This window comes from Pristiophorus japonicus, chromosome 4 (genome assembly GCF_044704955.1).
Source record: "Pristiophorus japonicus isolate sPriJap1 chromosome 4, sPriJap1.hap1, whole genome shotgun sequence".
Classification (NCBI taxonomy): Eukaryota; Metazoa; Chordata; class Chondrichthyes; family Pristiophoridae; genus Pristiophorus; species Pristiophorus japonicus.
In genome coordinates, this window is record NC_091980.1 from 300,334,019 (window position 1) to 300,350,418 (window position 16,400).

General features: G+C 45.6%; 1 protein-coding gene across 1 annotated transcript in view; it reads left to right on the top strand.

The window, feature by feature from the left end:
• Nucleotides 1-16,400, top strand: part of nrxn3a (neurexin 3a) — a 2,272,338-nt gene that overhangs the window by 623,880 nt on the left and 1,632,058 nt on the right. Inside the window, exon 4 of the mRNA XM_070879627.1 lies at nt 12,263-12,701. Within this exon, the coding sequence (XP_070735728.1) occupies nt 12,263-12,701 (439 nt within the window). The remainder of the gene's footprint in view (nt 1-12,262; nt 12,702-16,400) is intronic.

Below are 16,400 nucleotides of genomic sequence, written 5' to 3' on the forward strand. Positions count from 1 at the left end.
CCACCTAGGGCGGTCTTCGGCCGGGGCTCCCAGGTGTCAGTGGTAATGTCACACTTTACCAGGGAGGCTTTGAGGGTGTCCTTGTAACGTTTCCACTGCCCACCTTTGGGTCATTTGCCGTGAAGGAGCTCCGCATACAGCAATTGCTTAGGGAGCCTCGTGTCTGGCATGCAAACTATGTGGCCTGCCCAGCGAACCTGATCGAGTGTGGTCAGTGCTTCAATGCTGGGGATGTTAGCCTGGGCGAGGACACTGATGTTGCTGCCAGGGGATTTGCAGGACCTTGCGGAGACATCGTTGGTGATATACCTCCAGCGACTTGAGGTGTCTTCTGTACATCGTCCATGCCTCTGATCCATGCATGCGGATGGAATTCCTGCTGAGGCGCTAAAGTATGGTGGAGAGGCGCTGTTGGCACGGATACATGACCTCATCTCTCTCATTTGGAGGGAGGAGAGCATGCCGGGAGATCTCAGAGATGCAGTGATCGTGACCATCTTTAAAAGTGGGACAAGTCCGACTGCAGCAACTACAGAGGAATCTCCCTGCTATCAGCCACTGGGAAGGTTGTTGCTAGAATTCTCCTCAACTATCTTATCCCTGTGACCGAAGAGCTCCTCTCGGAATCACAGTGCGGATTTCGTCCCCTCTGGGGCACAACGGGGAATATATAAAATTAAGGTCATGCCCGACTATTATTTGCTCACAATTTGAATTTTTGTCACGGTCTTTCGGTTTCTTTCTTACTGCTGGCTTTATTTCAATCCCTATTGGAATGGATTGGGTTAATAAAAAGTCTTATCTGCCTCTTGAGGTAGGCTAATATGAGTTATCTTCACGTCTTTTAGGGATTTACTTAGTGCTGGAAGCAGAAATCAACTTGAAATTGCCCGCAGTCTGAGAACATTAAATTTCAGGCATAGCCGATGTGCTCAGAATGGTAGACAATGTTAATCCTGCTCCAAAACTAACTTGCCCAGTTGTCTTAAACATATAGAACCACCAAAGTAGCAATTCTGGACTATCTTGCTGAAACAGCAATGTGGTTTAACCGTTCCAGTTTGTTGGTGCTGGGCCCACTGCTCTTTGTGATATATAATAAGGACCTGGACTTGGGTATACAGGGCATTGCTTTCAAGTTTGCAGATAAAAGAAAGATTTGCATTTATATAGCGCCTTTCATGACCACCGGACGTCTCTAAGCGCTTTACAACCAATGAAGTACTTTTGGAGTGTAGTCACTGTTGTAATGTATGATGATGATGTAGGATGATACGAAACTCGAATTGGTGGGAAGAATAATAAATTGGTAAGAAGAATATAAACTAAATGGTACAATTCTAAAGGGGCTGCTGGAACAGACAGACCTGAGTGTGTATGAACATAAATCTTTGAAGGTGGCAGAACAAGTTGAGAAGGCTGTTAAAAAAGCATATCGGATCCTTTGCGTTATTAACAGAGGAATATAATACAAAAAGCAAGGAAGTTATGCTAAATCTTTTTAAAACGCTGGTTAGTCCCCAGCTAGATGATTGTGTTCAATTCTGGGCACAGCATTTTAGGAATCAGGTGGAAAAACTCTTCACTGGCTGGAGTCATACCTAGCACAAAGGAAGATGGTTGTAGTAGTTGGAGGACAATCACCTCAGCCCCAGAACATCGTTGCAGGAGTTCCTCAGGGCAGTGTCCTAGGCCCAACCATCTTCAGCTGCTTCATCAATGACCTTCCCTCCATCACAAGGTCAGAAGTGGGGATGTTCGCTGATGACTGCACAGTGTTCAGTTCCATTCGCATCTTCTCAGATAATGAAGCAGTCCATGACCGAATGCAGTAAGACCTGGACGACATTCAGGCTTGGGCTGATAAGTGGCAAGTCACATTACACCACACGAGTGTGCCTGCAGTGAGTACCATCCACAAGATGCACTGCAGCAACTCGCCAAGGCTTCTTCGGCAGCACCTCCCAAACCCGTGGCCTCTACCACCTAGAAGGACAAGGACAGCAGGCGCATGGGAACACCATCACCTGCAAGTTCACCTCCAAGTTACGCACCATCCTGACTTGGAAATATATCGGCCGTTCCTTCATCGTCGCTGGGTCAAAATCCAGGAACTCCCTCCCTAACAGCACTGTGGGAGTACCTTCACCGCACGGACTGCAGCTGTTCAAGAAGGTGGCTCACCACCACCTTCTGAAGGGCAATTAGGGATGGGCAATAAATGCTGGCTTTTTCAGTGATGTCCACATTCCAGGAACAAATTTTTTTTAAAGATTGGATGCCAAGGCCTTGGAGAGGGTGAAAAGAGAATGGTACCAGGAATGAAGGACTTTGGTTATATGGTGAGGTTACAGAAGCTGGGATTGTTCTCCTCAGAGGAGAGAAGGTTAAGGGAGATTTGATAGAGGTGTTCAAACTCATGAAGGGTTTTGAGAGAGTAAATAAGGAGATACTTCCAGTGGCAGAAGGATTAGTCACCAGAGGACAGAGATTTGAGGTGATTGACATGAAGAGACATTTTTTACGCAGAGTGTTATGATGATCTGGAATGCACTGTCTGAAGGGATGGTGGAAGTTGATTCAATAGTAATTTTCCAAAAGGAATTGGACAAATGCTTGAAGGGGGGAAAAAATGGCAAGAGTATGGAGGGTGGGACTAATTGGATTGCTCTACCAAGGTGACGACACAGGCACAATGGGCTGAATGGCCTCTTGCGCTGTACTCTACTCTGATACAGAGTCATAGGCTTTCACAGCACATTCACAAGAAGGCCATTCAGCTCATTGTAGCTATGGCATTTAATTTTTTCTTCCAGTACTTATTCACTTCCCTTTTGAAGGCTATATCTTGGATTCTGCTTCCATCACTGTCTGTGGAAGGACATTCCTTAAACCAACAGCTCCCTGCCTTTCTGCAGGAATAGAATTACTTCCAGAAGAATAGAATGCAAATGCAGAGAAGTTATGTTAAATTTATGTTAAATTTTGTGAGATCACACTTGGAGCACTGTGCACCATTCTCGTCTCCATATTACAACAAGGATATAGAAGCACTGGAGAAAGTACAAACAAGATTTATAAGGATTTTACCAGAACTAAGAGGGTACAACTTTCAGGAAAGACTGAGCAGGCTGGGGATATTTTGTCTCAAAGAGAAGACTGAGAGGTGAGCTTCATAATGGTGTGCCAATAGGTTAGACATAGAGAAGATGTTTCCACTTATGAGGGAGACCAAAGCTAGGGCCCATAAATATAAGTTAGTTACTAATAAATCCAATAGGGAACTCATGAGAAACATCTTTACCCAGAGAGTGGCTAGAATATGGAATGCGCAACAACTTGGAGTAGTTGAGGCGACCAGCATCGATACATTTAAGGAGAAGCTAGATAAACACATGGGGGCGAAAGAAATAGAAGGTTGTGCTGATAGGGTTAGCTGAGGAGGCTCATGTGGGGCATAAACACTGGCACGGAACTGTAGAGGTGATCCAAAACTCGCACCAAGTCCCGCTCACCCATCACCCCTGAGCTCGCTGACCTACATTGGCTCCTGGTTAAGCATCGCCTCGATTTCAAAATTCTCATCCTTGTTTTCAAATCCCTCCATGGCCTCGCTCCTTCCTATCTCTGTCATCTCCTCCAGCCCCACAACCCCCCGAGATGTCTGCGCTCCGCTAATTCTGCCCTCTTGAGCATCCCTGATTATAATCACTCAACTATTCATAGCCATGCCTTCTGTTGCCTAGGCCCTAAGCTCTGGAACTCCGCCTCTCTACCTCTCTCTCCTCCTTTAAGACGGTCCTTAAAATCTACCTCTTTGACCAAGCTTTTGGTCACCTGCCCTAATTTCTCTTTATGTGGCTCGGTGACACATTTTTTTGTCTTGTAATACTCCTGTGAAGCGCCTTGGCACGTTTCACTATGTTAAAGGCGCTATATAAATACAAGTTGTTGTTGCTGAATGGCCTGTTTCTATGCTGTACATACTGTGTAATTCTGTAGGGGAAGCGAAAACCAGGACCTTGAGTGAATGTTATGAAGGCTTACAGTGGGGGAAATAATTGGAGATGAGATACTGTTTCCCATTTAATTTTTATTTTTGAAAGGAGTAAAAGCCATTGTCGGGCATGAAGATTGAACATTGCAGAAAAAAAGCAATAAACTGGTGTAAAATGATCTTAGCAGGGCTGACCTCACTGAATAAAGGTTTCTGTGTGCAATAAACTCACTTCCCCACATCTAGAATATGGATTAGTACCGTCATGCAGAAAGGTAATCTATCCCCAGAGGTTACTGTAAGGAAATGACTGTGAATGTGGCCCAGTGTGGTTTATATGAAAGAGTACAGCACACAGTAATTGGGTATGGGACTTATTTCACAAGCCGAAAAGGCTCATAACTCAAGTATGACAGTGTTATGAATGAGCTTCAAGTTATTGTTTGTTTGGAAGTAAAGCCCTGATCAACTGCTAGCTGGATACAAGCCAACCTTGGAAAACAAGCAAGTACTGACTAACATGTTTCAAAAAATGCTGATTCAGCCCGCCCTCCCCCCAAAAGCTGACCACTGGTGTCAGGAGCAGCTCACTAAAAAACAGAATACCTCATCATTATCACATTGCTGTTTGAGGAAGTTTACTGTGTGCAAATTGGCTGCTGTCTCTCCGACAATACATCAGTGACTGCACTTCAAAAGTAGAGGTGGTGGAAAGCACTTTGGGATGTCCTGAATTTTTAAAGGTGTTAAATACATGCAAGTCTTTGTTTTACTCAAGGCCAGCCCTATAGGAAGTAATTATACTGAAAGCAAAGAGGGATGTGGGGTCATCGGTGTTTCCAACAATTCCTTCACTTGTATTAGAGGAGAATCATAGAATCATAGAAATTTACAGCACAGAAAGAGGCCATTTCGGCCCATCGTGTCCGCACCGGCTGACCAAGAGCTACCCAGCCTAATTCCACTTTCCAGCTCTTGGTCCATAGCCCTGTAGGTTACGGCACTTCAAGAACCCTTCCAAGTACTCTTTAAATGTGGTGAGGGTTTCTGCCTCTACCACCCTTTCAGGCAGTGAGTTCCAGACTCCCACCACCCTCTGGGTGAAAACATTTCCCCTCAAATCCCCTCTAAACCTCCTCCCAATTATTTTAAATCTATGCCCCCTGGTTGTTGACCCCTCTGCTAAGTGAAATAGGTCATTCCTATCCACTCTATCCAGGCCCCTCATCATTTTATACATCTCAATAAGGTCTCCCCTCAGCCTCCTCTGTTCCAAAGAAAACAAACCCAGCCTATCCAATCTTTCCTCATTGATAAAATTCTCCAGTCCAGGCAACATCCTCCTTAATCTCCTCTGTACTTTCTCAAGTGCAAACACATCTTTCCTGTAATGTGGTGAGCAGAAATGCACGCAGTAGTCTAGCTGTGGCCGAACTAGTGTTTTGTACAGGTCAAGCATAACCTCCCTGCTCTTGTATTCTTGTACTCTATGCCTCAGCTAATAAAGACAACTGTTCTGTATACCTTTTTAACCACCTGATCTACCTGGCCTGCTACCTTCAGGGATCTGTGGACCTGCACTCCAAGGTCCCTTTGTTCCTCTACACTTCTCAGCGTCCTATGTTAACCCTCCTCAAATGCATTACCTCACACTTCTCCGGATTGAATTCCATTTGCCACACTCGGTCAAATGCTGCCTTGATGTCGAGGGCAATCACTCTCACCTCCATCTTCTCAAGGGCAATTAGCAATGGACAATAAATGCTGGCCTTGCCAGCAATGCCCAAATCCCATGAACAAATTTTTTAAAAAACAATATTTGTATCATCTGCAAACTTCTTAATCATTGCCCTACATTCACGTCTAAATCATTGATATATACTACAAAAAGCAAGGGACCCACCGCTGAGCCCTGCGGAATCCCACTGGAAACAGCCTTCCAGTCACAAAAGCACCCATCAACCATAACCCTTTGCTTCCTGCCTCTGAGCCAATTTTGGATCCAACTTGCCACTTTGCCTTGGATCCCATGGGATTTTACTTTCGTGACCAGTCTGCCATGTGGGACCTTAATCAAAAACCTTGCTAAAATCCATATACACTACATCAAATGCACTGCCCTCATTGACCCTCTTGGTTACCGCCTCAAAAAATTCAATCAAGGTAATCAGACATGACCTACCCTTAACAAATCCATGCTGACTGTCCCCGATTTATCCGTGTCTTTCTAAATGAAGATTTATCCTGTCCCTCAGAATTTTCTCCAATAATTTTCCCACCACCGAGAACAACTAACCATGAAAGTCTGAAGGGGAAATATCATTGTTGTAGGCTTAAGATTTATTTTATAGAGTCATCCCCAGAAGAAAATTATTTTTGACTCTTGGAAGAAGGGACTCAGTGTAATGTAGCCAAGTTTGATGACAATACCAAGATGGGAGGAAAAGCAATGTGTGAGGAGGACACAAAAAATCTGCAAAAGGACATAGACAGGCTAAATGAGTGGGAAAAAATTTGGCAGATGGAGTATAATGTTGGAAAGTGTGAAGTCATGCACTTTGGCAGAAAAAAATCAAAGAGCAAGTTATTATTTAAATGGAGAAAGATTGCAAAGTGCCGCAGTACAGCGGGACCTGGGGGTACTTGTGCATGAAACACAAAAGGATAGTATGAAGGTACAGCAAGTGATCAGGAAGGCCAATGGTATCTTGGCCTTTATTGTATAAAAGCAGGGAAGTCTTGCTACAGCTATACAAGGTATTGGTGAGGCCACACCTGGAATACTGCGTGCAGTTTTGGTTTCCATATTTACGAAAGGATATACTTGCTTTGGAGGCAGTTCAGAGAAGGTTCACTAGGTTGATTCCGGGGATGAGGGGGTTGAATTATGAGGAAAGGTTGAGTAGGTTGGACCTCTACTCATTGGAATTCAGAAGAATGAGAGGTGATCTTATCGAAATGTATAAGATTATGAGGAGGCTTGACAAGGTGGATGTAGAGGGACTAGATCGGGAGGGACTAGAACTAGAGGGCATGATCTTACAATAAGGGGCCACCCATTTAAAACAGAGATGAGAAGAAATTTCTTCTCTCAGAGGGTTGTAAATCTGTGGAATTCGCTGCCTCAGAGAGCTGTGGAAGCTGGGACATTGAATAAATTTAAGACAGAAATAGACATTTTCTTAAACGATAAGGGAATAAGGGGTTATGGGGAGCGGGTGAGGAAGTGGAGCTGAGTCCATGATCAGATCAGCCATGATCGTATTGAATGGCGGAGCAGGCTCGAGGGGACGTATGGCCTACTCCTGCTCCTATTTCTTATGTTTGTTATGTTCTTATCTGGTCCTCCTGTCCAGTTTCTGCAATACGGGGGAAATTAAAATCAGGACCAATGTCTCTTCAATATACACGGAGAAAGTTTATTTTAAAGTGAAAATCCTATGCGAAGGACCAAGGTCCCTAGTGCAGCAACCACAAAAGTTGGACAGGATGAGACAAGGTATGTAGAGGAGTGCCAACAAGGTTTCTAAAAGCCTGAAACTTTTAGGGGGAAGGGATAACTGGAGTCCCAACAGTTTTGTAGCCCTGGGAAAGAATCTTCAGGAACTGACAAAATTAAAATGTCGGGGCATTTCAAAAAAATTCATACACGGTACGTGGGCGTCGCTGGCAAGGCCGGCATTTATTGCCCATCCCTAATTGCACCTGAGAAGGTGGTGGTGAGCTGCCTTCTTGAACCGCTTCAGTCCGTGTGGTGAAGGTACTCCCACAGTGCTGTTAGATAGGGTTTTGACACAGCAACGATGAAGGAACAGCAATATATTTCCAAGTCAGGATGGTGTGTGAGTTGGAGGGGAACGTGGAGATGATGGTGTCCCCCTGCGCCTGCTGCCCTTGTCCTTCGAGGTGGTAGCGGTCACGGATTAGTGATTTCTAAGTGTGAGACAGAGGGAAGGGAGATAGTAAAAAGATTCTGGCAATCATAGAAACATAGAAAATAGGTGCAGAGTAGGCCATTCAGCCCTTCGAGCCTGCACCACCATTCAGTAAGATCATGGCTGATCATGCAACCTCAGGTACCCCTTTCCTGCTTTCTCTCCATACTCCTTGATCCCTTTAGCCATAAGGACCATATCTAACTCCCTTTTGAATATATCTAACGAACTGGCATCAACAACTCTCTGCAGTAGAGAATTCCACAGGTTAACAACTCTCTGAGTGAAGAAGTTTCTCCTCATCTCAGTCCCAAATGGCTTACCCGTTATCCTTAGACTGTGACCCCCTGTTCTGGACTCTCCCAACATCGGGAACATTCTTCCTGCATCTAACCTGTCCAGTCCCATCAGAATTTTATATGTTTCTCTGAGATCCCCTCTCATCCTTTTAAACTCCAGTGAGTGCAGGCCAAGTTGCTCCAGTCTTTCCTCATACATCAGTCCTGCCATCCCAGGAATCAGTCTGGTGAACCTTCACTGCACTTCCTCAATAGCAAGACCGTCCTTCCTCAAATTAGGAGACCAAAACTGAACACAATATTCCAGATGAGGCCTCACCAAGGCCCTGTACAGCTGCAGCAAGACCTCCCTGCTCCTATACTCAAATCCCCTCGCTATGAAGGAGCATCCTGTCGGACTATGATCTTTGGTGTTGTTACTTCTCCAGGTAACTTGTGGAGAAGTAGGTTTATTGTCTAATTGTTTGCAATTATAACTTCGGGGAAGAATTTTGTTTGTGTTGGTCTGCCTGAGGACCAAAGGTGATGTAAGAAAAAAAGAAAGACTTGGATTTATATAGTGCCTTTCATGACCACCGGATGTCGCAAAAGCGCTGTCCAGCCAATGAAGTACTTTTGAAGTGTCGTCACTCTTGTAATGTGGGAAACGCGGCACAGCAAGCTCCCACAAACAGCAATGTGATAATGACCAGATAATCTGTTTTTGTGATGTTGATTGAGGGATAAATATTGGCAAAGTTACCGGGATAACTTCCCTGCTCTTCTTCGAAATGGTGCCACGGGATCTTTTACGTCCATTCGAGAGGGCAAGCGTGGTCTCGGTTTAATGTCTCAACCGAAAGACGGCACCTCCTACAGCGCAGCACTCCCTCAGCATTGCACTGGAGGGTCGGCCTAGATTCATGTTCTCCAGTCCCTGAAGTGGGATTTGAGTATGCTACCCACTGAGCCACAGCTGACACATTCTAGTATAAACAAATTAGCCTAATTAGCCATCGATTCTTGTTTTTGGGATGTCGGCCTTGCACTGGGAGGAGATGGCCTTCCCTGTGCACTGCAGACTTGGAGGGGCCGTTAGCTGGCCTGGGTTGCAGAGCTGACATACTGAACAACAGCAAGAAATGAGGGATGTTGTAAACCTGCAGTGCCCCAGGTGTCATCGTAATCTGTGGTGAAGATAACAATGATGATATCTCCACCGGTGCATCAATATTTCATCCACTGCTTGCATTCTGATGCAGTGCAAAAATCCAGCAACTGTGATAACCGAGGATGGGTCATGAGAATACAGTGAGTGGCTTGTTTTTTGTTATTTGTTCCTGGGATGTGGGCGTCGCTGGCAAGGCCGGCATTTATTGCCCATGTCCTATTTGCCCTCAAGAAGGTGTGGTGAGCCGCTTTTTAATAACTACTGTCCGTGTGGTAAGGTACTCCACAGGGCTGTTAGGGAGGGAGTTCCAGGATTTTGACCCAGCGACGATGAAGGAATGGAGATATCTTTCCAAGTCAGGATGGTGTGTGATTTGGAGGGGAACGTGGAGGTGGTGGTGTTTCCGTGCGCCTGCTGCCCTTGTCCTTCTGGGTGGCAGAGGTCGAAGGTTTGGGAGGTGCTGCCTAAGAAGCCTTGGCTAGTTGCTGCAGTGTGTCTTGTAGATGGCACACACTGCAGCCACGGTGTGCCAGTGGTGGAGGGAGTGTGTGTTTCAGGTGGTGGATGAGGATGGGGGCAGTCAAGTGGGCTGCTTTGTCCTGGATGGTGTCGAGCATCTTGAGTGTTGTTGGAACTGCACTCACCCAGGCAAGTGGAAAGTATTCCAACACACCCCTGACTTGTGCCTTGTAGATGGTGGGCTTGTTTAGCATTAAGTTGTGTTTGTCTTCATAGAATATGTAGCAGAGACGAATTAATGTGGTATTGGGCGATTGCAATTTAGTACACTGTGAGCTCAGGCCCAGTGACTAGTGTCTAGGGTCCACAGCCAGATAGGGAATGGAAGACCAACAGGAAGAGCAGTGCAGGGAAGGTAGTGCAGGGGTCTCCTGTGGTCATCCCCCTGCAAAACAGATACACCGCTTTGGGTACTGTTGAGGGGAATGACTCATCAGGGGAGAGCAGCAGCAGCCAAGTTCATGGCAACATGGGTGGCTCTGCTGCACAGGAGGGCAGGAAAGACAGTGGGAGAGCGATAGTGATAGGGGATTCAATTGTAAGGGGAATAGATAGGCGTTTCTGCGGCTGCAACCGAGACTCCAGGATGGTATGTTGCCTCCCTGGTGCAAGGGTCAAGGATGTCTCAGAGCGAGTGCAGGACATTCTGAAAAGGGAGGGTGAACAACCAGTTGTCGTGATCATATAGGTACCAACGACATAGGTAAAAAACGGGATGAGGTCTTACGAGATGAATTTAGGGAGTTAGGAGTTAAATTAAAAAGTAGGACCCCAAAAGTAGTAATCTCAGGATTGCTACCAGTGCCACGTGCTAGTTAGAGTAGGAATCGCAGGATAGCTCAGATGAATACGTGGCTTGAGAAATGGTGCAGAAGGGAGGTTGAGGCCAATTCACTAAATATATTCAGAAAGGAGTTAGATGTAGTCCTTACTACTAGGGGGATCAAGGGGTATGGCGAGAAAGCAGGAATGGGGTACTGAAGTTGCACGTTCAACCATGAACTCATTGAATGGCGGTGCAGGCTCGAAGGGCCGAATGGTCTACTCCTGCACCTATTTTCTATGTTTCCATGATTCAAATTCCTGGGATATTGGAACTGGTTCTGGGGGAGGTGGGACCAGTACAAACCAGACGTGTGCACACACACACACATGGACACACACACGTGTACACACACGTGCGTACATGCACACACACACACACGTGTGTACACACGCAGGCATGTGCACATGCACACGTGTACATGCACACGTGTGTACTTTCACAGGCATGTGCGCGCTCACATACACACAAGTGTGTGCACACATGCACGTGAACATGCACACGTGTACACACACACACACACACACACACACACACAAGAGAGTAAATACAGGTAAAGATGATTTGTAATGTGCATGAAAGAAGATTAAGTGATGGTTCAATGGCTGAGATGACGCCCAGAGGAGGTGATTGGAATAGCCCCGAGTGTGCAACATGTGTGCCTGCAACTGTGTGAAACTCTTCTCCCAGAATCCCCGCTTTACTCCTGATTTTAAAGTTACGTGGTAGACTGGAGAAGCTGGGGTTGTTTTTATTAGTGCAGACACCAATTTGATAGAGGTCTTTAAAAGTATGAAGGATTTAGATAGAGCAAATAAAGATAAACCGTTTCCAATGGCTGAAGGGCTGATAACCAGAGGGCACAGATTTAAGGTGATTGGCAAAAGAACCAGAGGCGACATGAAGAAAAACATTTTTATGTTAGGATTTGGAATGCACTGCCTGATATGCCGGTGGATACAGATTCAATCGTAGCCTTCAAAGGGGAATTGGATAAATACTGGAAGGAGAAAACAAATTGCCGGGATATGGGGAAAGAGCGGGGGAGTGGGACTGACTGAGTCGCTCTTCGAAAGAGCCGGCGCAGACTCGATGGGCCGAATGTACTATTCTATGATTCTACGATGAATGTACTATTCTACTATTCTATGCACAGTATAGTTTATGAAACGTTCGGCAGCGTAAAATCTTCCTTTGAAACAAACAGCGGTAAGAATCAACCAGTAAATCTGGCAACTTGAGTTGGACTTCAGTGTCATGTGATGAAAGGAAGCAATTTATCCCCGAGAATTTTTCCCACGAGTTTTAGATTAACATTTGACTACAGATTGAGCCGTTTGACACTGCCTATTTATTTTCATCACAATTCAAAATAAGTGTCCTTGTCCTGACAACAGCCTTCCTGTGACAAGCTGCTGTCTTGTCAACCCTCACCTATCAGCTGACCTGCACAGGTAATAAAACATGTACCACTGTAGCTGAACTAAAGATGACCTTGGTGCTGTTGAATTTATTTTCTTTTTTTTTTGCGATTGACAGGTGGTTTATAAGAACAACGACATCAGATTGGAGCTGTCACGTCTGGCGCGGATTAAGGATCCCAAGATGAAGATCCATGGCGACGTTGTGTTCAAGTGCGAGAACGTCGCCACCCTGGACCCCATCTCCTTCGAGACCCCCGAGGCCTACATCAGCTTGCCCAAGTGGAACACCAAGAAGATGGGCTCGATCTCCTTCGACTTCCGCACCTCCGAGCCCAACGGCCTCATCCTGTTCACGCACGGCAAGCCACAGGAGAGGAAGGATGTGCGGAGCCTGAAGAAGACCAAGGTGGACTTCTTCGCGGTGGAACTCCTGGACGGGAACCTGTTCTTGCTGCTGGACATGGGCTCCGGCACCATTAAGATCAAGTCGACGTCGAGGAAGGTCAATGACGGGGAGTGGTATCACGTGGACATTCAACGCGATGGGAGATCAGGTGAGGAAGAGGTTGTCATGAAGAAAGGTTGAGCAGCTTGGGCCTATACTCATTGGTTTCGAAGAATGAGAGGTGATCTTATTGAAACGTATAAGTTTCTGAGGGGGCTTGACAGGGTAGATACAGAGAGGATGTTTCCCTTTGTGGGGGAATCTAGAACTAGGGGACATAGTTTCAGAATAAAGGGTCGCACATTTAAAACGGAAATGAGGAGGAATTTCTTCTCGTGAATCTTTGGAATTCTCTACCCCAGAGAAATGTGGAGGCTGGGTCATTGAATATGTTTAAGGCGGCCATAGACAGTTGAACGATAAGGGAGTCAAGGCTTATGGGGAGCGGGCAGGGAAGTGGAGTTGAGGCCAAGATGAGATCAGCCATGATCTTATTGAATGGCGGAGCAGGCTCGAGGGGCCGAATGGCCTACTCCTGCTCCTATTTCTTCTGTAAGATGACAAAATGCTGATGCCAATTTGGGGAGTTGACCGAGAGAGAGAGAGAAAAAATCCTCACCAAATGCATTTTCCTTTACAAAGACCCAGTCAAAAGCAAATGTGCGAACAGTAAGCTTTGGCAGAGGATTAGCAATGAATGCACTCTGATAAACACACAGCTTGCTGGCTCAGTATCATGTGATGTCAAAATCAGTCTTCCTTGTTAACATGGAATAGCCTGATTGTTGACCTGTGCCATATTTTCAGCAGGATAAAAAAAGATCCTGAGCGAAAAAATAATGTGAAAAAAAAACAAATGGAAATAACTTTGACTTCGAATTGTGGTACCCTCCAATATTCTCCCTTCCTGCCCTGAAGACATTGACTGCTGTTAGCGTGAAGTTTCCTCGGTCTAGCCGTACTCTGGTATCTCAGCCGAGTGCCTGTTCCTCATGCATGAGCCTAGAAAATTAGTTTCGTTAAGCTTACCTGATCATTGGAGGTGGGAAAGGGCTGCATCACACCTGAGCCAAGATGTAATTGTGCCAACCCTGCAGGAATCGTCTGGGAAGTGGAGGTTAATCTCCAGGGTAATCTCCAGCAATCCTGGACACAAATCATCAGGGGGGGGGGTGTTTAAAAAAAAAATGTGTTTCTGTTCATTTTTATTGAACTCTTTTCCTTATTAGTTGTAAAAATATTGGAGAAAGGATGAAGAAGACTGTTTGACTGACAGTCAAGAGTCCACCAATCAGATTATGAAGAGTCTGTTCGCTTTCCAATTGGCTGTGGGAAGGCTGTGCATCCAGAGCTTGTCGGGTGACCAATGGCAGGAGTGTGGGGGCGGGACGCTTGGACGTGGGCAGTCATGTGATGAAACCTCCAGGAATACGCCCAATCAGAGTCGGCAACCCACACACACACACACACACACACACACACACACACACGTCATTGGCCAGTGAGAATGGACAGGGACATAGAAACATAGAAAATAGAAGTAGGCCATTCGGCCCTTCGAGCCTGCACCACCATTCAATATGACCATGGCTGATCATTTTTGCAACTTTAGTACCCCATTAATGCTTTCTCTCCATACCCCTTGATGCCTTTAGCCGTAAGGGCCACATCTAACTCCCTATTGAATATATCTAACGAACTGGCCTCAACAACTTTCTGTGGTAGAGAATTCCACAGGTTCACAATTCTCTGAGTGAAGAAGTTTCTCCTCATCTCGGTCCTAAATGGCTTACCCCTTATCCTTAGACTGTGACCCCTGGTTCTGGACTTCCCCAACATCAGGAACATTATTCCTGCATCCTGTCCAGTCCCGTCAGAATTGTACATGTTTCTATGAGATCCCCTCTCATCCTTCTAAACTCCAGTGAATACAGGCCCAGTCGATCCAGTCTCTCCTCATGTGTCAGTTCTGCCATCCCGGGAATCAGTCTGGTGAATCTTCGCTGCGCTCCCTCAATAGCAAGAACGTTCTCCCTCAGATTAGAAGACCAAAACTGAACACAATATTCCAGGTAAGGCCTCACTAAGGCCCTGTACAACTGCAGTAAGACCTCTCTGCTCCTATACTCAGATCCCCTAGCTATGAAGGCCAACATACCATTTGCCTTCTTCACTGCCTGCTGTACCTGCATGCCAACTTTCAATGACTGATGTACCATGACACCCAGGTCTCATTGCACCTCCCCTTTTCCTAATCTGTCACCATTCAGATAATATTCTGCCTTCGTGTTTTTGCCACAAAAGTGGATAACCTCACATTTATCCACATTATACTGCATCTGCCATACGTTTGCCCACTCACCTAACCTGTCCAAGTCACCCTGCAGCCTCTTAGCGTCCTCCTCACAGCTCACACCGCCACCCAGCTTAGTGTCGTCTGCAAACTTGGAGATATTACACTCAATTCCTTCATCCAAGTCATTAATGTATATGTAAATTGCTGGGGTCCGAGTACTGAGCCCTATGGCACCCCACTAGTCACTGCCTGCCATTCTGAAAAGGACCCGTTTATCCCGACTCTCTGTTTCCTATCTGCCAACCAATTCTCTATCCACGTCAGTACATTACCCCCAATACCATAAACTTTAATTTTGCACACCAATCTCTTGTGTGGGACCTTGTCAAAAGCCTTTTGAAAGTCCAAATACACCACATCCACTGGTTCGCCCTTGTCCACTCTATTAGTTACATCCTCAAAAAATTCTAGAAGATTTGTCAAGCATGATTTCCCTTTCATAAATCCATGCTGACTTGGACCGATCCTGTCACTGCTTTCCAAATGCGCTGCTATTACATCTTTAGTAATTGATTCCAACATTTTCCCCACCACCGATGTCACGCTAACCGGTCTATAATTACCCATTTTCTCTCACCCTCCTTTCTTAGCTACCCTCCAGTCCATAGGAACTGATCCAGACTCGCTAGACTGTTGGAAATTGATCACCAATACATCCACTATTTCTCGGACCAGTTCCTTAAGTACTTTGGGATGCAGACTATCAGGCCCCGGGGATTTATCGGCCTTCAATCCCATCAATTTCCCTAACACAATTTCCCGCTTAATAAGGATTTCCTTCAGTTCCTCTTTCTCACTGGACCCTCGGTCACCTAGTATTTCTGGAAGGTTATTTGTGACTTCCTTCGTGAAGACAGAACCAAAGTATTTGTTCAACTGATCCGCCATTTGTTTGTTCCCCATTATAAATCCACCTGAATCTGACGGCAAGGGACCTATGTTTGTCTTCACTAATCTTTCTCTCTTTACGTATCTATAGAAGCTTTTGCAGTCAGTTTTAATGTTCCCGGCAAGCTTCCTCTCGTACTCTATTTTCCCCCTCCTAATTAAACCCTTTGTCCTCCTCTGCTCAATTATAACATTCTCCCAGTCCTCAGGTTTGCTGCTTTTTCTGGCCAATTTATATACCTTGTCCTTGGATTTAACACTATCCTTAATTTCCCTTGTAAGCCACGGTTGAGCCACTTTCCCCATTTTGTTTTTACTCCAGACAGGGATGTGCAATTGTTGAAGTTCATCCATGTGATCTTTAAATGTTTGCCATTGCCTATCCACCGTCAACCCTTTAAGTATCACTCGCCAGCCTACTCTAGACAATTCATGTCTCATACCATCGAAGTTACCTTTCCTTAATTTCAGGACCCTAGTCTCTGAATTAACTGTGTCACTCTCCATCTGAATAAATAATTCTACCATATTATGGTCACTCTTTCCCAAGGGGCCTCGCACAAC